Source organism: Hemicordylus capensis, chromosome 16 (genome assembly GCF_027244095.1).
Source record: "Hemicordylus capensis ecotype Gifberg chromosome 16, rHemCap1.1.pri, whole genome shotgun sequence".
Lineage (NCBI taxonomy): Eukaryota > Metazoa > Chordata > Lepidosauria > Squamata > Cordylidae > Hemicordylus > Hemicordylus capensis.
Genome location: NC_069672.1, coordinates 8,396,326 through 8,419,420, shown reverse-complemented (window position 1 = coordinate 8,419,420; position 23,095 = coordinate 8,396,326). Strand labels below are relative to the sequence as shown.

Here is a 23,095-nt window from a genome sequence, read left to right as displayed (position 1 = left end):
TGCTTGTCTTTAACTTCTTCTATATATTTAATTCCCTAAGGCATACGCGTGGCAAAATCCCATGCGTGGCAGCTCTTGGGCGAGTTCGCGAGCAGCTGATGGATAGCCATGGGGAAAGCGCCCGCCCCGCCCGCGGCGGAGAGAAAGCCCCAGCTAGGTCTGCAGGCAGGGGAAGAAAAGCACCGGGCACCGGCCAGGCTAGCAGGAGGGGAGGGGAGGGGAATCAGGCTGGGAGGGGGAGAACGGACTGGGGCTGAAGGGAGGGAGGAGAGGCAGGGAGGACCAGGGGTGCAGATGCTCTGCTTCTGCACCAGGTCAGCTAGTTTTACCTTCAAGCAGCGTCTGCGTCTGCTTGAAGGAACGAACCCCTTAACCAAAGCAGGGAGGAAGAGCTCCTTCCAGCGCCCCTACTTCCAGGCGTGCACTTGGTTGTACTTGTACTTGGTCACTGTGGCAGCAGGGGATGATGGCACTTGTAGTCCAACAGCAGTTGGGGAGGGACCCATGTCTGAGAACCCCTGCCCTAAGTCAATTACTCAAGTGCTGCTTAAAAAAAAAAAAAAACAGCTTCCAAAAATCAGCTTCGGTGGGTGAGCGTGGATTCCCTTGTTGTGAGAGTGAGTGGATAAAACTTGGGTTCATTCTCATCATAGAGTTTGTAAAAGTATAAATCTCTGTTCCGCTCCCCCTTTCATCTCTCTTAGATTCATAAAGAAAAAATAGTCTTTCCTCATCAGGAAGGTGCCCAATCTCTTGAATGGCTTTTTTCCTGTACATTTTCCTTGCTCTGTGATAATGTATTTTTTGTCCATTCTCCAATTTTTTAAATATATGTATATATATATTGATATGGGAGTGGACCATCACAACAGGGAATTTGTCTAGAGGGAAGGCTTCAGCCATGGGATTCTGCCCTGACAGATAGAAAAACACAAGTTTTACAAAACTTGTCCCCAAAGATACAAAAACACCAGCAGAGGGAGGAGCTGGATCTTCATGTTTCCCAGAAAATATTCAAACTGTATTTAATTCTGGATGCAGCAAGTGGAAACCTCTGACTGACTCCAGTTTGTTGTGTTAAAAAATAGCCACATTAAAAAAAAAATAGCCATGGGACTCAGCCTCTTTCTTTCAGAGATCTGGTTTGGAGATAGTTCAGCTACTTCCACTCCCTTTGAGTTCTAGCCATGATTTGGAGCAAAGGTAACAGAGATGAACTGGACATGATACAAAACAGGTTCCTACAGGCTCTCTTCGCTTAAAGGGTATATTCCCATCCCTTAAGGGGTATATCTTAACAATGTTTCCATGTAGTCTCCTATTAAAATGCAAACTAGGGCAGACCCTACTTAGCAAAGGGGACAATTCATGCTTGCGAACACAAGACCAGCTCTCCCATCTTCTAGCTGACCAGGATTCAGTGCTGACATAAAATGTTGCTAATATTTGCACAGCAGCTTGTACATTCCACCATGAGATCATCTCAAACTTTAGCATCTGAGAATGCAGGTACAGTAAATTCGTGATCAGATATAAAGGTGGTGAGTAGATATAATAGCAGAACGGCCAGTGGCAAATTGTTCTGTATCTGTGTCAGCTGAGAGCTTTGACTTTACTGTATTTATTGGGAGGGGTTTTGGTGATGTTGTTTTTCTGATCTAAGACTGTAAATAAAACCTACTAACTTACTTGCAGGAAGATTTCTTCCAAGGCCAGTTAATACGTGCCTTTGTGTTTGTGGAGCAGCTAACCAAACTGAGCACACCATACATTATGTTTTATACTGCCTACTGTATAATTCATCCATGGAATGGTTCCTTCTTACTTTTCGCAGTTCTAGGTGGATATGACCTTAAGGGTGGATGGCTCTTGGCAGATATGGATAAGCTTGTCACCTACAAGGTTGTGTGTGTTTGCATTAGCTGCAAGGATGCTGCAAGCACTTTACCTGTCCTCACATCATGTTAACAGTCAGAGGTCCTTCTCCCCATCTTCTCTTCCACCCTCACTCCATTACTTTTCCATTTGCCTGTGAAAGGGAGGTTCTGGGGCCTGCCTCTTTGGACTGGTGAGGCCCATGGCCTTGAGCCCAGAAGAAATCACAGTGGAAGTTGTGGTGGGTCAGCCCACCCATTAGAAGGAAGTGGGTAAGCTACCCAGAAAGTACTGTTAACTGCTCCCAGAACTCTAATTTAAAATACTGCCATGCTGGAAAAAAAAAAGGGGGGGGGGAGAAAAACAAAAGATGGGTGATCATGCAGGATTTCCCCCCCTCCCAAATTTCATGTGGTGGTAAGGGTCCTATCCTGCAAGTGATCAGGACATGGAGGGAGATTTCATAAAAAGGATTGTGGACCTGGCACAAAATCCTAAGAGGATGCTTTCAATGCCCTTGGCCAAAACGTACTGGACATAATGAAGGTGTTCTGATGGAGGACTGATGGCTTCAAAATGGGACGAGTGTTTGGGAGGTTGAATTATCAAAATGGGACGTGTGAGGTTGTGGGCCTGCGCAACCCTGTTGGTTAGGGCCGTTGTGGCTAGAAATGAAGGGAGTTGCGGGTCAAGAACAAGTGTGAGGGCTCCCTAGTGGATGAGCTATTTCATTATTTACCCTTCTCTCTAGAAAAGCAAAGAGAGAAAATTTGCACCAGATCTTCTTGGAGAGGAGAATTATGGAGTTCTAAGAGGATTGTGTACCCTACTTCACCAGGTTCCACATTCCAAGACCTGCACAGAAATGTACTCAGAGGCAATGAAAAGAAAGCACATGCTGTTAAAACATTAATATCCATCAATCTATTTGCACCAATTATGCAGATTTATTCATAACAGAGGCACAAAAACTATTCAGTAAACACCGGGCCAAATTTCTTCAGGGTAAAAAGGATAATGGCAAGTCAAATTTTTTAAGAAAGACATTTCACGAGGTTTTATATTTCACTAACTGAGGAAATCATATTATGATTTCTGCCACAAAACTTTATGTGGTTTCTCACCAGTATGGGTTCTATGGAGTAAAGTAAGATGTCCACTCTGGCGGAAGTGCTTTCCACACTCTAAAATTTTGTGGTTTCTCCCCAGTGTGGATTCTATGGTGTTTAGTAAGAGATGAACTCTGGCTGAAGCTCTTTCCACACTCCAAGCACTTATGTGGTTTCTCCCCAGTGTGGGTTCTATGGTGTAAAGTAAGATGTGCATTCTGCCTGAAGTTCTTTCCACACTCCATGCATTTATACGGCTTCTCCCCAGTGTGGGTTCTATAGTGTGCAGTAAGATGTCCACCGAGGATGAAGCTCTTTCCACACTTCAAGCATTTATATGGTTTTTCCCCAGTGTGGGTTCTATAATGACTAGTAAGAGCTCCACTTGTGCTGAAGCTCTTACCACATTCCAAGCACTTATGTGGTTTCTCCCCAGTGTGGATCCTAATGTGTAAAGTAAGAACTTCCCTCCGGGTGAAGTTTCTTCCACACTCCAAGCATTTATATGGTTTCTCCCCAGTGTGGGTTCTGTTGTGTATAGAAAGATGTCCACGGAGGTTGAAGCTCCTTCCACACTCCAAGCATTTATGTGGCTTCTCCCCAGTGTGGGTTCTGCGATGTATAGTAAGATTTCCATTCTGACTGAAGCTCTTTCCACACTCAAAGCATTTATAAGGTTTCTCCCCAGTGTGGGTTCTATGGTGTAAAATAAGATCTCCACTCTGTCTGAAGCTCTTTCCACACTCAAAGCATTTATATGGTTTTTCCCCAGTGTGGATTCTATGGTGCACAAGAAGGTCTCCTCTCGTAGTGAAGTTTTTTCCACACTCCAAGCATTTATGTGGTTTTTCCCCAGTGTGGGTTCTCTGGTGATTAGTAAGAGCTCCACTCCGCCTGAAGCTCTTTCCACACTGCAAGCATTCATATGGTTTCTCTCCTGCGTTCATTTTCCACTGAGTTTGAAAGCTTGTTTCAGAAGCTAAGCTTTTTCCTATGCGAGGGGACGGGACAGGCTTTTTCCCCTTTACTGCTGCAATATTTTTTTTGATTCCACCCTGTGAAGCAGAAGATCCATTCCTATTCTTCCATATTATTCCAGTTTTTATTCTTGTGTTTTCCCCTTTCCCCCCACACCTGGCACAGTGACAATCCTCCAATGGATTCTTCCTCTCCCAGCTGTCACCTGCTGTAAGCAAGAAAGAAAACTGGTCATAGCCTTGTTGGGTACATATTGTCTTGCTGTAAGATCCAAGTCAGACTGCTCTGTAGCACTGAGACCTCGCTAGATGCAGCTGTCAGGGACTGTCTGGGATCAAGGGTCAATGCCACTCCAGACTCAATGGGTGGATCAGGGTCACTATCAGGATTTATTTCCCCCCACTGAGTACACTGTGGAGCAACCCCCAATTTCCAGACTGTGCACCTGGTGTTGGCATACCTGTCACATCCTAGTGCCTAATAGTCTCATAAGAACAGCCCTGCAGGATGAGGCCCAAGGCTATCTAGTCCAGCATCCTGTTTCACACAGTGGCCCACCAGATGCCTCTGGGGAGACAAGAAGTGAGGGCAGGCCCTCTCTCCTGCTGTTGCTCCCCTGCAACTGGTATTCAGAAGCATCTTGCCTCTGAGGCTGGAGATGGCCCACAGCCACCGGACTAGTAGCCATTGATAGACCTGTCCGGCATGAATTTGTCTAAGCCCCTTTTAAAGCCATCCAAGCTGGTGGCCATCACCACATCCCATGGCAAAGAATTCCATAGATTAATTATGCGCTGTGTGAAAAAGAACTTCCTCTTCTTGATCCTAAATTTCCCAACGTTCAGGTTCATGGGATAACCTCGGGTTCTACCATCATCATCAAAGTTTTACAGTCTATGACCAGCACAAGAAGGAACAGAACATATAACACAGTTTAAAATAAAAACATAATGCCACTTATATCACAATACCCAAGGGTATAAAACTGAAACCACCCCAAACCTCCCAATCTTAAGGAGGGAGTTAATTACTAAAACTCAAAAATTTATAAAATAGACAAAAGAATATACAATTAAATAAAAGACATAATTAACAATTTAAAAGGATAACAGGTCAGCAATCTCAAAACCCACCAACTGTACTAGAACTAGAAAGCTATAAGGCAGCACTGAATTAATTAATTAGAAAAATTTCTCTGTCCACCCTCTGTCCACTCCATGCATAATTTTATACACTTTGATCATGTTTCCCCTTAGTCACCTCTTTTCCAAGGTGAAGAGCCCCAGATGCTGTAGCCTAGCCTCATAAAGAAGGTGCTCCAGGCCCCTGCTCATTTTGGTTGCCCTCTTCTGCAGTTCTACAGTTCTACAATATCCTTAAGAAATGGTGACCAAAGCTGCACACAGTACTCCAGAGGTGGCCGCACCATAGATTGTGGTAAGGGCATTACAATATTAGCAGTTTTATTTTCAATCCTCTTCCTAATTACCCCTAGAATGGAATTGGCCATTTTCCACAGCTGCTGAGCACTGAGTCGACACTTTCAATGAGCTGTCCACCATGACCCCTCAAGATCTCTCTCCTAGTCAGTCACCCGACAGCTCAGATCTCATCAGTGTATATGTGAAGTTGAGGTTTTTTTGCCCCAATATGCATCACTTTACACTTGCTTACATTGGACTGCATTTGCCATTTTATTGCCCACTCCCCCAATTTGGAGAGATCTTTTTGCAGCTCCTCACAATCTGTTTTGGCTTTCAGTACCCTCAATAGTTTAGTGTCATCTGCAAATCTGGCCACTTCTCTGCTTACCCCAACTTCTAGATCATTTATGAACAGGTTAAAGAGACTGGTCCCAGTACTGGGTGAGTGGGTGACAAAATGGCAAATGTGGTTCAATATCGGCAAGTGTAAAGTGATGCATATTGGCTCAAAAATCCCCAGCTTCACATATATGCAGATGGCATCTGAACTGTTGGTTACTGATGAGGAGAGGAATCTTGGGGTTGTAGTGAACAGCTCGTTGAAAGTGTCAACTCAATGTGCAGCAGCTGTGAAAAAGGCCAATTCCATGCCTGGGATCATTAGGAAGGGAATTGAAAAGAAGACTGATAATATTATAATGCCCTTACAGAAAACTATGGTGCAGCCACACTTGGAGTAGTGTGTACAGTTCTGGTCACCACACCTAAAGAAGGACATTGTAGAACTGGAAAAGGTGCAGAAGAGGGCAACCAAGATGATCAGGGCCTAGAGCACCTTCCTTATGAGGCAAGGTTATAACACCTGGGGCTTTTTAGTTTAGAAACAAGTTGTTCTAGTAAGAACTAATCAGCCACCTTTCCTTTCACTGTCTCTACAATTGGACTAAATTGGTTCAAATCGAGGTCCACTCTTGCACCTCAAAAATGTTCATGCATCTTCCATCTTGGATCAGGGTGCATGACATAATTACAGACTATACCATTGAGGTGTCTCTGTGTGTCACTCACTACAACTGTACCAAATTGGGTTCAAATCGGTTAGACTGCCCACAAGTTAGTGCACTTGTGCCTCAAAGTTTACGTGTTTGCCATCTTGAATTGGGTTGGATGACATTGTCACAATATATGCTGTTGAGGTGTCCCTATGTGTCCCTACAGCTGTAGCAAATTTGGTTCAAATTGGTTAAGCAGTTAACAAGTTAGCCCACTTACACCTCAAAAGTTTATGCATCACCATCTTGGATTGGGGTGGATGCCATCATCACAAACTACGCCATTGAGGTGTCCCTACAACTGTACCCAATTTGGTTCATATTGGTCCACACGTTGCGAAGTTGATGGGGCGGGGGAACACACGGACAGAGACACACACAGACACACACACAGAGAGAGAATGTCGAGTGATCTCACAACTGCAAGGAGACATGATAGAGGTCTATAAAATCATGCATGGTGTGGAGAAAGTGGAGAGAGATAATTTTTTCTCCCTCTTACATAACACTAGAACAACAGGTCATCCCATGAAATTGATTGCCAAGAAATTTAGAAGCGACAAAAGGAAGTACTTTTTCACACAACACATAATCAACTTGAGGAACTGTCCTGTTGCCGATCACTACAAGACGTGGTGACAGCCAACAAACTGGATGGCTTTAAGAGTGGTTTGGATAACTTCATGGAGGAGAGGTCTACCAACAGCGACTAGTCGGAGGGCTACAGGCCACCTCCAGCCTCAGAGGCAGGGTGCCTCTCAATACCAGTTGCAGGCTACTCAGTGGCACCTGGTGGGCCACTGTGTGAAACAGGATGCTGGACTAGACGAGCCTTGGGCTTGATCCAGCAGGGTTGTTCTTATGTTCTTAAATTATCCCATCCATTTTCTCTCCCCCCATCCCCACTGCTGGCTGAGTTCCTCACAGCCACGACAGGATATTTTTCACTGCAGAAAAGACTGCAGAGAGACTGGGAAGGAGACCTCCACCCCTTCCCCAGTATGTTGCTGCTTTCCCACCCCTTCCCCAGTATGTTGCTGCTTTCCCCTTACTTTCCTCTTTATCCAAAGCGTTCAGTAACCAGCAATGAGTCCTTCAGGTTGGGTGGGTGATCACTGTGTGTGCAAAAACACAGGAAACATTTCATGCAGTGCTGTCCTCTAACACCCTACCTCTGACTCAAAGGAACAACTGAAGATGAGGGAAACTCCTGCTCCTTATTCACAGCACACTTCTGCAGATAATGCCGCTCTTTGTCTAACCTTTCTGAACTATTCACTCCACCCCTTCACTTCCTCTTCTCAGCTCCACCTCCCTGTTGCTACTTCCGAGGCAACATAATGTTGCACATGCAGCAGTATACAGGATTGGACCCTCATGCCTTTCTCCCACTCCGGAGGCTATTTATGTTGCCTTCCAAGCAGCCTCCAACTGGTCTTCCAACAGCATCCTATTCCTTTCTCCCATTGGCTGAGCCATCAAGGCTGCTCCCCTCATGGAACCCCAAGGGCAAAGCCTGATCTCTTCTATAGGAGGAGATCTTCCATTGAGCAGGTGGAGACTGTTAGGATAAGGAGGGCGCTCCAGGCAAGCAGACAAGGAAAGAGCAGGGACAGAAGCCAAGGGAGAGAAAAGCCAGAGCGGGAAGGGGAGAAGAGCGGGAAGGGGAGAGGAGAGGAGCGGGAAGGGGAGAGGAGAGGAGCGGGAAGGGGAGAGGAGAGGAGCGGGAAGGGGAGAGGAGAGGAGCGGGAAGGGGAGAGGAGAGGAGCGGGAAGGGGAGAGGAGAGGAGCGGGAAGGGGAGAGGAGAGGAGCGGGAAGGGGAGATTATGCACACATCAAAACACAGATTTAACTCACGTGGAAGTGGAGCTTATGCGTACAGCAAAACACAGATCTCCTCGGCAGGCGGTGCCATTTCTGCCCCAAGCAGAAAAGACCTCTGGATCCTCCAGTCTGCTTCTGAGGACAGGGGGAGAACCTGGGGGGAAAGAAGAAATAGGTTTCTTTCACTCTGTGGACTAGATGAAAGGGGATTCAAAGGCTAAACCCCACCTCATCAGCATCCCATCCTCCACGGGATAGGGGAGTACCGGAGGGAGGTCCAACCCGACCACACAAATGGCCTTTGGGAATGAGTGGTGGTCTCCAAAATGGACACAGCAAGCTCAGAGAGCGTCAAAACTGCTCGTGGGATACCGGGGCGAGGGGGGGTGTTATTGGACACACACAAACACCCCATGGTGGCAGCAGCACAATCTGAGGCCTTGGAGGTGGTAAGTCCGCCATTTTAATTTTTTAAAAAACACAACCCAAACAGGCCTAGAGGGTTCAGTTCAACCTTGATCCAAACCGGGCACAGTGTGGCTTAAGGGGGAGCCCTCAAACTGGGCTGGCTTGATGTCGAACCGGCTCGAGGTCAAACCAGTTCTCACATCCCTACCTCCAGCCCAGGGCTAGCCTACAGCATTTCTGACAGATGCCTGTCTACCCCCTGCTCGAAAACCTGCGGGGAAGAGAAGCCCACCACTGCACAAGCCAGGCTTTTTTAGGCCTAATACCTAGCCTAAATCTGTCTCCTTCTCTTTTCAACCCCCTGGTTCTAATCCTGCCCCCACCGAGCAACAGAGAATGGGTTCACTCCTTCTTCGATCAGAGACCCCCTTCCAATATTTGAAGTTGGCCATTCTCCCTCTCTCTCCTGTGTCTTCTCTTCTCCAGGCTAAAGATACCCAACATCGTTTCTCACTCCAAAAGAGCTGTACAAAAAGGCTACTTGTGCTAATGCATCAATTTTTTCCTTCCTTTAAAAGAATCTTTGGGCCATATACTTTCAACGCATGAATAGATTTCTCTACCCGTGTACAAATGATTATCCGAATGGAAAACCATAGTGCTCTACCCTTGATTTAAATACTCAATGTAATGTGGGGTAGTCACTATCATGTGATTAGATGATGGTCTGCATTGCCATGTGGTGTTTCCCCCCACTTAACCATAGAGTTGGGATGGTAAACAGGACAGAGCCCAGGACTGGATCACACAGTTGTGTAGGTGGGACTTAAAGGTAAAGTAAAGTGTGTCGTCAAGTCGGTATAGATTCCTGGCAACCACACAGCCTTGTGGTTTTCTTTGGTAGAATACAGCCGGGGTTTACCATTGCCATTACCACGCAGTGTGAGATGATGCCTTTCAGCATCTTCCTATATCACTGCTTCCCGATATAGGTGTTCCCCATAGTCTGGGAAACATACCAGCGGGGATTCGAACTGGCAACCTCTGGCTTGCTGGTCACATCATTTCCCGTGGGGCCACTTAAGGTGGTTGTAGGTGGGACTTAGGAAACATAGGAAACTGCCATTTACTGAGTCAGACCATTGGCCTATCTAGCTCAGTATTGTCTTCACAAACTGGCAGCAGCTTCTCCAAGGTTGCAGGCAGGAATCTCTCTCAGCCCTATCTTGGAGATGCTGCCAGGGAGGGAACTGGGAACCTTCTGCTCTTCCCAGAGCGGCTCCATCCCCTGAGGGGAATCTCTTGCAGTGCTCACACATCAAGTCTCCCATTCAAATGCAACCAGGGCACACCCTGCTTAGCTATGGGGACAAGTCCTGCTTGCTACCACAAGACCAGCTCTCCTCTCCTAACTTACTGTTCCACTATTTTTTTTCCTTCCTTCCTGAGGTGGAGAGTTTTTAATCTCTGCCACACCATCTGACATTGGTGGAATAAAGCCTCTGCTTACGAGACAAGCGTGCTAGACACACACTCCACCCACTTTCTGGTACAAAATAATTGTGGAAAGTGCGTGCCTGCGTGTTTGAGTTCCGGACATGAATTTTTTTCCATCTTTTGCTGTGTCAAGAAACAAAGGGGCCGTTTCACCCACCAAGCCAAGGAAGCCCGGGAACCACAGAGGCAGAGAGGAGGGAGAAGCCTGCACCTGGGAAGGGAAGGCAAAGTAGGATTCGGAAGCCCTGATTGGAAGAATACCCTCCTCCGCCCACACTGGTCTGTCCATCTGCATCTGTTTTCCAGGTGGGCATAGGAACAGAAACCCACAGTTGAACTAAATGCACGGTTATAAGCATCACCTGAGCTATTTCGGCCTCCTTGCAACCCGGAGGAGAAAGGAAAGAATGCCTCCTTAAATATGAACCGCAGGGAGAAACTTCCCCCTTTTCCCAACACTCACTGACTGCAAAGGGTTTTGGAGGCAATCTGGGGTCGGAGACCGAAGAGCTCTTCCTCACCCTCGCCCTCCGGGCCTCTTTGCACAGTTCCCTGCTGCTGGCTGAGCTCCTCGCAGCCATGTCGGGACATTTTTCACTGCAGAAAAGACGGCAGAGAGACCGGGAGGGGGACCACCCATCCCTCCACCCCTGCGCCCCAGTCCGACCCTGCCTTTCCCTTACCTTCCTCTCCATCCAAAGCATTCACGAGCCAGCCACGGATCTTCCCGGCTGGGCTCGCGATCTCTGTGTGTGTGTGTGTGGCGCTGCCGTCCTCTTGCCCCGTATCTCAGACTCAAGGGGGCAGATGGGGCGGGGGGGGACTCCTGCTCTTTCTTCCCAGCACGCTTCTGCGATCTGCACAGCGACGGCAGGCTCTTTGTCTCGCCCTTCGGATTCTCGCTTCGCTTCGCTCCGCCCCTTCGGTGCCTTCCCCTCCTCTCGGCTCCGCCTCCCTGTCGCTGCTCGCCTGCTCCAAATGCAGGAGGCACGCAGCCCGATTTGATGCGCATGCCTTTCTCCTCCGACGGGTCCACCCGTCCCAACAGCATCCCATTCCTCTTTCTCATTGGCTGAGCCACCTCCTGGGTCCCCACGTGCAAAGCCCGAGCTCTTCTCTGGGAGGAGATCTTCCATTCAGCTGGTGGGGACAGGTGAGGATAAGGAGGCCCCAAGTTGGGGATGCTCCATTGGTCCATTTAGCTCAGGATTGTCTACACCAGGGATTCTCAGTGTTGGGCCACCCCAGATGTTATTGGACTTCAGCTCCCATAATCCCCAGCCCCAGTGGCCTTTGCCTGGGGATTATGGGAGGTGAAGTCCAATAACATCTGGGGACCCAGCATTGAGAATCCCTGGTCTACACAGACTGGCAGCGGCATCTCCAAGGTTGCAGGCAGGAGTCTCTCTCTCTCTCTCTCTCTCTCTCTCTCTCTCTCTCTCTCTCTCTCTCTCTCTGAGATGCTGCCAGGGAGAGAATCAGGGAGCTTTTGCATGCAAGTATGCAGATGCTCTTCCCAGAGCGGCCCCATAGAGGACTATCTTACAGAGCTCATATGTAATCTCCCATTCAAATGGAAACCAGGGTAGACACTGCTTAGCAAAGTGGACAATTCATGCTTGTTGCGGCCCCGAGACCAATTCTCTCCTCCCATCTTCTGGCTCACCAGAATCCAGTTCTGACATAAAATGTTGCTAATTTTTGCATGGCAGTTTGTAGAATCCACCGTGAGATCATCTCAAACTTCAACATCTGAGAATGTGGGTACAGTAAATCCGTGATCGTGATGATGATGATGATGATGATGATGATTTATTTTTACATTTATATCCTGCTCTTCCTCCAAGGAACCCAGAGCGGTGTCCTACATACTTGAGTTTCTCTTTCACAACAACCCAGCAGGTTAGGCTGAGAGAGAAGTGACTGGCCCAGAGTCACCCAGCTAGTTTCATGGCTGAATGGGGATTTGAACTCGGGTCTCCCCGGTCCTAGTCCAGCACTCTAACCACTACACCACACTACACTCTCAGATATATAGTGAGTAGATAGAATTGCAGCATTAACAATAGCAAATGGTTCTCTATTTGTGTCAACGGAGCAATTTGAGTTTATTCTTTTTACTGGTGGGAGCTTTTTCTTTTTCTATTTCTTTTTAAATGCTGATTCGGCAAATAAAACCTACTAACTTACTTGCAGCAAGATTTATTCCAAAGGCAGTTCATACATGCCTTTATATTTGTGGAGCAGCAAATCAAACTCAGCACACCATACATTTTATTCTGCCTTCTGTATAATTCATCCATGGAAGGGTTCCTTCTTACTTTTCACAGTTCTAGGTGGATATGACCTTAAGGTTGGATGGCTAATGGCAGATACGGATAAACCTGTCACCTACAGGGTTGTGTGTGTTTGCATTAGCGGCAAGAAAGCTGCAAGCACTTTTTCTATCAACACATTATGTTGGCTGTCAGGGGGCCTTCTCCCCATCTTCTCTTCCACCCTCAATCCATGACCTTTCCATTTGCCTGTGAAAGGGAGGTTCTGGGGCCTGCCTCTTTGGACTGGTGGGGCCCATGGCCTTGAGCCCAGAAGAAATCACAGTGGAAGTCGTGGTGGGTCAGCCCACCCATTAGAAGGAGGTGGGTGAGCTACCCAGAAAGTACTGTTAACTGCTCCCAGAACTCTAATTTAAAATACTGCCATGCTGAAAAAAAAGGGGGGGGGGAGAAAAAGAAAAGATGGGTGATCATGCAGGATTCCCCCCCTCCCAAATTTCATGTGGTGGTAAGGGTCCTATCCTGCAGGTGATCAGGACATGGAGGGAGATTTCATAAAAAGGATTGTGGACCTGGTACAAAATCCTAAGAGGATGCTTTCAATGCCCTTGGCCCAAACGTACCGGACATAATGAAGGTGTTCTGATGGAGGACTGATGGCTTCAAAATGGGACGAGTGTTTGGGAGGTTGAATTATCAAAATGGGACGTGTGAGGTTGTGGGCCTGCGCAACCCTGTTGGTTAGGGCCGTTGTGGCTAGAAATGAAGGGAGTTGCGGGTCAAGAACAAGTGTGAGGGCTCCCTAGCGGATGAGCTATTTCATTATTTACCCTTCTCTCTAGAAAAGCAAAGAGAGAAAATTTGCACCAGATCTTCTTGGACAGGAGAATTTGGGAGTTGGAAAAGGAAATGCTTGACTAACAAGCAGAAGGTTGCCGGTTTGAATCCCCGCTGCTACTATATCGGGCAGCAGCGAGATAGGAAGATGCTGAAAGACATAATCTCATACTGCGTGGGAGGAGGCAATGGGAAACCCCTCCTGTATTCTACCAAAGACAACCACAGGGCAATGTGGGTGCCAGGAGTTGAAATTGACTTGACAGCACACTTTACCTCCCCTCCTCCTGCTTCACCCAGATTTCACATTCCAAGAACTGCACAGAAATGTACTCAGAGGCAATGAAAAGCATATGCTCTAAAACACTAACATCCACCAATCTATTTGCACCAATTATGCAGTTTAATTCATAACAAAGGAACAAAGACTCATCTATGAACACAGGTTCCCAATTCCCTCAGGGTAAAAAGGATAATGGCAAGACAAAATAATAATTAAAAGAAAGGAAATCACACAAGGTTTTATGTTTCACAAACTGAGGCAGATTCCCAGGCTTTCCTGCAGTTTCATATGTAGGATTGATACACCATTAGAGCTTTTTGATGTGCATTAGAATGTGCCTTCCTTCTCCCAAGCCTTAATGAGGTTTCTCCCCAGTGTGGATTCTATGGTGTGAAGTAAGAGATACACTGTGTTTGAAATTCTTCCCACATTCGAAGCATTTATATGGTTTCTCCCCAGTGTGGGTTCTGTGGTGTTTAGTAAGAGATCCACTATCACTGAAGCCCTTTCCACACTCCAGGCACTTATATGGTTTCTCTCCAGTATGGGTTCTATGGTGTGAAGTAAGGTGTCCACGCATTCTGAAGCTCTTACCACACTCCAAGCATTTATGTGGTTTCTCCCCAGTGTGGATCCTGTGGTGTAAGGTAAGATCTCCCCTCCGGCTGAAGTTCTTCCCACAATGCAAGCATTTGTATGGTTTCTCTCCGGTGTGGGTTCTATGGTGTGAAGCCAACTTTCCACTATGGATGAAGCTCTTTCCACACTCGAAGCATTTATATGGTTTCTCCCCAGTGTGGGTTCTATGGTGTATAATAAGAGCTATACTGTGTCTGAAGCTCTTTCCACACTCCAAGCATCTATGTGGTTTCTCTGCAGTGTGGGTTTTGCGGTGTGAAGTAAGGTCTCCACTCTGCCTAAAGCTCCTTCCACACTCCAAGCATTTATGAGGTTTCTCCCCAGTGTGGGTTCGATAATGACTAGTAAGAGCTCCACTCTGATTGAAGCACTTTCCACACTTCAAACATTTATATGGTTTCTCCCCAGTGTGGGTTCTATGGTGTATAGTAAGATATCCACTGTTGCTGAAGCTCTTTCCACACTCTAAACATGTATATGGTTTCTCCCCAGTGTGGGTTCTATGATGTATAGTAAGATATCCACGATCACTGAAGCTCTTGCCACACTCCAAACATTTATGTGGTTTCTCACCAGTGTGGGTTCTGTGATGACTACTAAGAGCTCCACTGTGTTTGAAGCTTTTTCCACACTCTAAACATATATATGGTTTCTCCCCAGTATGTGTTCTATGGTGTATAGTAAGCTCTCCACTCTGCTTGAAGCTCTTTCCACACTCGAAGCATTTATATGGTTTCTCCCCAGTGTGGATTCTATGATGTTTAGAAAGCTCTCCACTCTGACTGAAGCTCTTCCCGCACTCTAAACATTTATATGGTTTCTCTCCAGTGTGGGTTCTCCGGTGAATAGTAAGAGTTCCACTCCACCTGAAGCTCTTTCCACACTGCAGGCATGCATATGGTTTCTCCCCTGCGTGCATTTTCCACTGAGGCTGAAAGCTTTTCAGAACCTAAGCTTTTCCTAAGTGGAGGGCACAGGTTTTTTACTCTTTACTGCTACGTAGGTTTTTCATAATTCCATGCTGCAAAGCAGAAGATCCATTCCCATTCTGCTTATTTTTGGGTTTTTCCTCTTTTTCCATCTGGCACTTCTCAGCAATCCTCCATTGGGTTTCCCCTCATTCTTCCTCTCCCAACTGTCTCCTGCTGGAAGAGAGAAAACTGGTCAGAGCCTTGTTGGAGCATACCCCCTTCCTCGCACCCTTCACCCCGTGACTCTCCCTGCCAGAAGCTCGTGGTTTAGATGGTACCAAAATGGAAACAAAAATGGCTTTCTAAGGCATGCCTTGAGTGCAAGAACCCAGTAGCCAGTTTACCCCTCCCATGGCCTCTGTGGGCTAAATGTCTTTGATGAGATGTCTTTGATGAGATGAGATGTCTGATGTCTTTGATGAGAATGTCTGAAAAAATGGGGGAACAGGGTCTGGCAGAAAGGCAAACCTTGCATACAGAATAGAGAGGACATTTCAGTTAATCTGAATTCTAAATTAAAAGATTGCTGCATTTCTGCCTAGAGTGCTTCTCCCTGGATGGAATGATTTTAACGTTAATGGAACTGCCCCGGGGTGATTGGTGAGCACCCCAAAATTGTGTTTGGGTTTTGTGTGGGGAAATTAGCTCACTCAGGTGGAACAGTTCCACATCAGAATAATTTTCACGCAAAACTTTGGTTGCAGAAAAAAAGACAGAGAGAAAGATTGAAGTTCAAAAACAAACAAGGATTTATTGTAGGGTAGGGGTATTATAGGGCAGGGATTTTATAGCAGGGTAGGGGAATAAGATAGTTGATTAAAGCAATATTACTACTAAATAATACATTACAAGACTAACCAGATAAATGCAAAAAGGAAATTTAGCTTAGGGTCTGAATTAAGATAACTTTAGATGACTGTGAGCCCTTTGGGGACAGGGATCTATCTTATTTATTTATTATTTCTCTGTGTAAACCACCCTGAGCCATTTTTGGAAGGGCAGTATAGAAATTGAATAAAATAAAATAAAATAAAATAAAATAAAATAAAATAAAATAAAATAAAATAACAACAACAACAACAACTTCCAGGCTGGCCAAAGAAAGGAGGCTAGAGGGAAACAGGTTTTTGGACTTAAGAAAAGAAGCAAGGATAGAAAGCCCGGTGGGGGGGCGGCGCAGAGATTAATATACAACCTCATCCTTCCTCTGTTGGTGGTTGGATCCTTGTGGCTCTGGTGCATCAGAGGGACCCCTTTCCTCAGGGATGGACTAGGAAGCATCAGGCAAAAGCGGGACGTTGCACCGCGAAGCCTTATATGACTTCCCTGCTGAGGCAACTGGGTTTTAGCTCCTTAGAGGCATCTGTGGGAGCAAGTAAAGGGGTCAGTTTTGTTGCAAATGTCAGACCTTTATTCCACTCTCCATTTGCTGATGAAGCCCCATTCTGCCTCATGTTAGCATTCCTTGCCTCCCACAACCATCCAACTTAGGAACATAAGAAGCTGCCTTCTACTGAGTCAGACCCTTGGTCCATCTAGCTCAGTGTTGTCTGCACGGATTGGCAGCATCTTCTCTGAGGTTGCAGGCAGTGGGTCCCCAGACAACTGTCTCCCCTTGCCCTATTATACTTACGCCCCTGGATAGGGATAAAAAGAGGCCAGGAGGGTTTGCAGAAGCTCTTGGCTTCAAACCCAGATTGCTTCCAAAGCTCCCAGCAAACAGCGAATGTTGAGCTGGAGGTTTTTCACACCGGGCCTTTAGTTTGCATCTCTGGAATGGAGTTGTGCATTCACTTATTGGCCATATTTACCCCAAGGTCTCTGCAAGCTATCTGGGAGCCCTTCACACAGGATTCAGCTTTTTCATTACACGACAAGAGTGTAGCCTGATTAATATCCAGGGTTTCTTAAAAATCCACTTTTTTCATCAGTATTTTGGTGCAACTTCAAACTCAAGAGTAAAGCCTGGCAGTAAACCCCCAGTAAAGCCTGCTGTCGGGGAAAGCTCCTGGAGAGGGGAAAGTTTCTACTTGCAATTAATATTTCACGAGTGATTCTTTCCGTTCTCCTCTTATTTGCAAGGAGACAAAAGGGCCAGTTCCAAAGATACTTTGAAACGTTTGCTTTGGCTATCTGTGGCTTTTCTATCCCCTTGGAAAACAGATTCAGATGAACAGACCAATGTGGGTGGAGGGTATTCTTCCAATTGCATCTTCCGAATCAGACTGTACAGGCCTTCCCTTCCCCCTTGGGGGGCCCCCAGAGGCAAGTCACATGATTGACTCCCCCAGCCGCGCACCCACCCGGGCTTCCTTCAGCTGGATCCAGAGGCGCATCTAGGGAAAATAGCGCCTAGGGCAAGCACTGAAATTGCGCCCCCTGTCCAAGCATCTGACACTCATCTTTCAGATAACTTTACCATAATATCAGCTCAAAAATACAAGTCAAGCTCATTAATCTTTTAATATTTCAAAAACTATTTAGCAGTGGACATAGCCAGACCAGGAAAACTACAATTTTCAGTATGCTGGGGCTCATGAAATATCCCAATACTGTGTGGAGGTGTTGGAAAACTAAACAGAAGTGCCTGTCTAATTCTCTACTATGCATTATAGCATCACTTTTGCATAAGTTTTAAAAATAAATGGAGAATTTGACTTTTCCCAGATACTCGAAAATAATTAAAGGATATGCAGAGTAAACTGTGTCACTGCTTGGAATATATTCTAGTATTTCAGAAAGATGGTTAAAATGAGAGAAAGAGAGCAAGAAACTCCCAGTGGGCCTTAATACTAAGGATTTCACACTGACTCAAAGACAAACTCACCATTAATAGCCATATTATTAAGACATCACATTTAACTCACTTCACTCATTCATTCATTCATTCATTCAATTTCTATACCGCCCTTCCAAAAATGGCTCAGGGTGGTTTACACAGAGAAATAATAAATAAATAAGATAAATAAGATAAATAAGATGGCTCCCTGTCCCCAAAGGGCTCACAATCTAAAAACTTATCACAAGAAGCAAAGTAAGAGCAAATGAATACAATCCTAGCTTATAAGCTTCAGCTCAGTATTCACAAGCCTGATTCTCTGTACATAATGCCAAACTGACTATATGTACAGTGACTTATATTATATTAAATTTTTTTAAAATATCTAGGGCCTCACAGAGGCATTTGAGCAAGTGCAGTGGCCATTTAAATTTTTTTTTATAATTTTAAAAAATGCCCCCCCCTTCAAGTGGCACCCGGGGCACGTGCCCTGCCTGCCCTACCCTAGATACGCCCCTGGCTGGATCCATCCACCGAAATTGACATGAGTGTTAAGACCTGTAGCTACCAGAACAGCATGTCTTTCTCTAGTACCATTAAATGACTTGCATGGCCCATAATTTACAAAACCTTTTAAAAAATAATTTGGGATGATGTTCTATTGTGGCACATAGGGGGGAGAGAGAGAGAGAGAGATTTTGCAATGCTTTTTGTTACCACTATTCAGCCCCATTTAAGATTTCTTTACTTCATGAGCTGAGCTTCAGTGATGGAGGGGAGGGGGGCATTTTCAAATCTTGTCTCTGGGCCCACTCTAACCTTGCTACGCCCCTGTCCCTATCCCACCACCCACCCACACAACCTGCAGGGGGTGATGCCACTGGGCTGGCTGAGTTCCTCACCGCCATGCTGAGACTTTTTTTCACTGCAGAAAATACTGCAGAGAGCGAGCGAGCGGGAGAGAGACCACCGCTCCCTCCACCCCTTCCCCAGGGTGCTGCTGTTGCCTTTCCCTTACCTTCCTCTCCACCCACAGCATTCAAGAACCAGCCACGGATATCCCAGGCTGGGTTCGTGATCTGCGCGTGTGTAGAAATGCCGGCAATGCTTCTCTTGCAGCCTCCTTCCAGACCCAAAGAAGCAACGGAGAATTAAAGGAAACGCCTGCTCTTCATTCCCAGACACGCTTCTGCAGCTAAGGCATGCATCTAACCCTGCTGAGCTCCCCACTCCACCCCTTCAATCCATTCCTCTTCCTCCTCTCAGCTGCACCAACTTCTGGTCGCTGCTTCCAATGCAACGTCATGTCACGCAGGCCGGACACTCTGCGGCTCCTGCCCTCCTCCTGCTGAAGCTCCTCCGGCCATGCTGCTTCTGGGCATCCCCAACTCCCAAGCAGCCTCCAACTGGTCCTCCGGCTCCTATACCAACCGCCTCCCCCTCCTTTCTCCCATTGGCTGAGCCATCAAGGCTGCACCCACCTGCCCAAACCCAAGGAGGGCAAACAAAGCCTGATCTCTCTAGGAGGAGATCTTTGCATTTAGCTGGTGGGGACGGTGAGGATAAGGAGGGCACAAGCTGGGGGGGTGCTCCAGGTTGGTCACACACACACACACACACACACACACACACACACACACACACACACACACACACCCCTGCAAGCAGACAAGGAAGGAGCAGGAACAGAGGCCGAGGAGGGAGAGACAGGGGAGGGGAACCCTGGGGCAGGCAGGCTGATGCATGATACAGCAACATGCAGATTTCCTTGGCAGGCGGTGCCATTTCAGTCCCAAGTAGAAAAGATCTCTGGAGGATCCTCCAGTCTGCTTCTGAGGACAGGGGGAGAAAAGGGGGTGGGTGGGTGGAAGGAAGAAATAGGTTACATAGGAACTTCGGAAACTGCCATATACTGAGTCAGACCATAGGTCTATCTAGCTCAGGATTGTCTTCACAGACTGGCAGCGGCTTCTCCAAGGTTGCAGGCATGAATCTCTCTCAGCCTGATCTTGGAGATGCTGCCAGGGAGGGAACTTGGAGCTTAGATGCTCTTCCCAGAGCGGCTCCATCCCCCAAGGGGAAGATCTTGCAGTGCTCACACATCAAGTCTCCATTCATATGCAACCAGGGCAGACCCTGCTTAGCTATGGGGACAAGTCATGCTTGCTACCACAAGACCAGCTCTCCTCTCCAGTTTCTGTTCTTCAAGGCTTCAAGTTTCTGTTCACTTCAAGGCTGCTGATTCCCTGATGAAAGTGGGGCTGAAGGATTGGACCCCCCACCTCCTCCACATCCCAGCCCCCACCATGGGACAGGGAGGTCCTGGAGGGAGGTCAGCAGGTCTGACCTTTGGAAGGGGGTCAGCTGCTGCTGAGAGTTGGAGATTGAGTCGAGGGGAAAGGAGGAATCTCCTGTCCTCGCCTGACAGTGGCACATGCACCTGCTCATGCTCACCCAGATTGTACACCACTCAGATTGTACTGGGTCATTGTGGCAGGGGATGATGGCATTTGTAGTCCCAACAGCATCTGGGGGGTCTTGTGACTGAGAAGCCCTGCCAGAAGTTAATTCCTCAAGGGCTGCTTTTTTAAAAAAATCAGAAAATCAACTTCCAATCACTTTCTTTCCGGGAGCATACATTCCCTTGTTGTGAGAGTGGGTGGATAAAACTTGTGTTCATTCTAAGCCTATCGTTTGTAAATTTATACATCTCTAGTCAATTTCGCCTTTCTGGTCTCTTAGATTCAAAAATGGAAAATCATCTTTAGTCTTTCCTCACCAGGAAGGTGCTTCAGCTCCTCAATCTCTTGGATTGCTTTTTAATGTACATTTCCCTTGCTCTATGATGTTTGGTTGTTGTTTTTCCCCTTCCCCCCCCCTTTTTTTGAGATGAGACCATCACAACAGGGAATTTGTCTACAGGGAAGGCTTCGGCCATGTGAGCAGCTGAAGGGAAGGAAACAGGGGGGCCATGAATTCCCCAATGGAGTGGGGGCACAAGTGCTTGTCCTCCTTTTCAGAGCTACTCTTACCCATGGACTTCTGGGCCTTCACACCACCTAAAGGTAAAACGTGCCATCAAGTGGATTTTGACTCCTGGCGCCCACAGAACCCTGTGGTTGTCTTTGGTAGAATACAGGAAGGGTTTCCCATTGCCTCCTCCCGCGCAGTATGAGATGATGCCTTTCAGCACCTTCCTCGATCGCTGCTGCCCGATCTAGTACCAGCAGGGATTCGAACCAGCAACCTTCTGCTTATTAGTCAAGCACTTCCCCGCTGTGCCACTTAGGTCCCCCAAATCCTCTTTAGTCTGTCCCGGGTGGTGTGGCCGCTACATCACCAGTCCACGCTGCACCAGGGGAAAGAAATATGTGGGATGGGAAGGTGTTGTGTGTTGAAATGTGTCTGCTAATGCCTATTTGCATAAATATACCTGTTTTATAGTCTTGCATTCTTTTCAGTTCAGTTGCTGTTTGTGCCCTCCAGAACCCAGGTATTAAAAATGCTGTGTGTGTCAACGTGTGTGTGTGTGTGTGTGTGTGTGTGTGTGTGTGTGTGTGTAGAGATGATGTTCGAATCCAAATGTGTTGTTTCGATTCAAACACAAAAGGAATTGGCCCCAGACAGGCCAATTCGATTCAGACTTGATTTGAATCGAATCCGAATCGATCGGTATGGGGGAGCCTCCTTTCAGCATTTTTTGAAAAAAATGAAGTGCTGGGAAATTACCTTTGATTTGCAGCCGCAGTGGGTGGGAGGTGGCAACCCAATCAGCTAGGCACGGATGTGCCTTTGAACCACTCCTGGGAGCAGTAACTGTAGAGGGTGCAGTGGTGGAGAGGGAGGGGGCGACCCGCCCCATGCCTCCCCGCAACCCACCGGCCGCTCATACTGAGCTATCCCTTTAAATGGCCCCCCTGCGAGGGCAGGTCATTTGAAGGGATAGCGCGGTGTTCTTTTTGCTAGAATACCAGTGTTTTTCCGCAAAACGGGGGAGAGACTACACACACACACACAGGGAAATATGCAGATTTCAGGAGACTGCAGCCAGGAGTTGGGCAATTGAGTCCTAGGCTGACCATGTCCACCACTGCATGAGGCAGGCTGTTCCACCGTCCAACAGTTCTAACAGTTGGCACATTCTTCCCAATGTCTAGCCTAAATCTGCTTCCTGGTCATTTCAACCCCCTGGTCCTAATCCTCACCTCAGAAGCCACCAAGAAGAAGTTTACTCCCTGTTCTATGGGACACCCCTTCAAATACTTGACGATGGCTATTCCATCTCCTTAGGCTAAACATACCAAACATCTTTTTTCACCCCAAAGGAGCTATACGAAATTGCAACTTTTGATAACACATCAGTATTACTCTCAGGGCAGGTGCCAGGCTATTTTGCACCCTAGGCAAGGCTACGTACTTGCACCCCGCTCCAAAAATTTCAACCGTAGAAAAATTTCATTGTAGAAAAAATGAAAAGCACCAAACTTGAAACGGCTAAATTTATTTTAAATTGCAAGAGTAGGCAAGACATCCATTTTTATTTATCTTTCTCAAATACAAAAGAAAATATTTTGGCACACAAGTCATTTTGAACTAGAAAGGCACACTGTAGAGTGCATACCTTCGCCAAGGGCAACACAACCCTCGACACATCAAAATCTCACTTTGCGCGCCTTTCCCTTTGCAAATTTTGTCACCAATTCAATCCGATTAAGTGCTGATGTCTGTTCACGTTCAATTGATATACTTCCCAAGCCAACTAGTCTCTTTTGCGACATTGTTGAGCGTATGTACGTTTTTATAACTTTGAGCTTTGAGAAACTACGTTCACCACTTGCCACTGATACTGGAAGTCTGAGAAGGATCCTTAGAGCAACGGAAACAGTGGGCACATTATCCAGGAGTTTTTGTTGTAGTCTGAACAGAAGTATTCCTTGTGGCAGCATAGACTTTGGAAGTCTTCGAGCTATTGCCATAAGTTCACAACACAGATCTTCAGCATCAATATCTTTGTTTCCATTATACATCAATGATTTTTTCCAAATTCATGCAGGCCTTAAGTACATCTTCAGTAGATGTTTTTTCTTTATAATTCATGAATTAAGTTTAACAGTATTGTTAGTGTCGAAAACAATGAACTGG

The 23,095-nt window shown here is 46.7% G+C and overlaps 3 protein-coding genes across 5 annotated transcripts in view; 1 reads left to right on the top strand and 2 right to left on the bottom strand.

The window, feature by feature from the left end:
• Positions 1-23,095, top strand: part of LOC128338529 (zinc finger protein 154-like) — a 117,951-nt gene that overhangs the window by 28,632 nt on the left and 66,224 nt on the right. The gene's annotated exons all lie outside the window — the stretch shown is intronic.
• Positions 2,777-11,219, bottom strand: LOC128338539 (zinc finger protein 239-like). 3 transcript variants are annotated; one of them, XM_053281139.1, is made up of 4 exons: positions 10,852-11,219; positions 8,297-8,417; positions 7,491-7,553; positions 2,777-4,170 (listed from the first exon to the last, which is right to left on the bottom strand). In XM_053281139.1, the coding sequence occupies exon 4, from the start codon at positions 3,929-3,931 to the stop codon at positions 3,011-3,013; it is 921 nt and encodes a 306-aa protein (XP_053137114.1). In that variant the 5' UTR covers positions 3,932-4,170; positions 7,491-7,553; positions 8,297-8,417; positions 10,852-11,219; the 3' UTR covers positions 2,777-3,010. The 3 variants fall into 3 exon arrangements, with proteins under 3 accessions (XP_053137114.1, XP_053137115.1, XP_053137116.1); XM_053281140.1 differs by lacking the exon at positions 7,491-7,553; XM_053281141.1 differs by lacking the exon at positions 7,491-7,553 and having other exon boundaries at positions 2,777-4,167.
• LOC128338542 (zinc finger protein 271-like) overlaps positions 13,666-23,095 on the bottom strand; it is a 26,966-nt gene continuing 17,536 nt past the window's right edge. The window contains exon 4 of the mRNA XM_053281147.1: positions 13,666-15,112. Coding sequence (XP_053137122.1) covers positions 13,920-15,112 — 1,193 coding nt within the window. The 3' untranslated portion in view covers positions 13,666-13,919. The remainder of the gene's footprint in view (positions 15,113-23,095) is intronic.

Coding starts and splice junctions, on each gene's coding strand:
- LOC128338539 (XM_053281139.1), bottom strand. CDS start 3,931: ATGAACGCAGGAGAGAAACCATATGAATGCTTGCAGTGTGGAAAGAGC.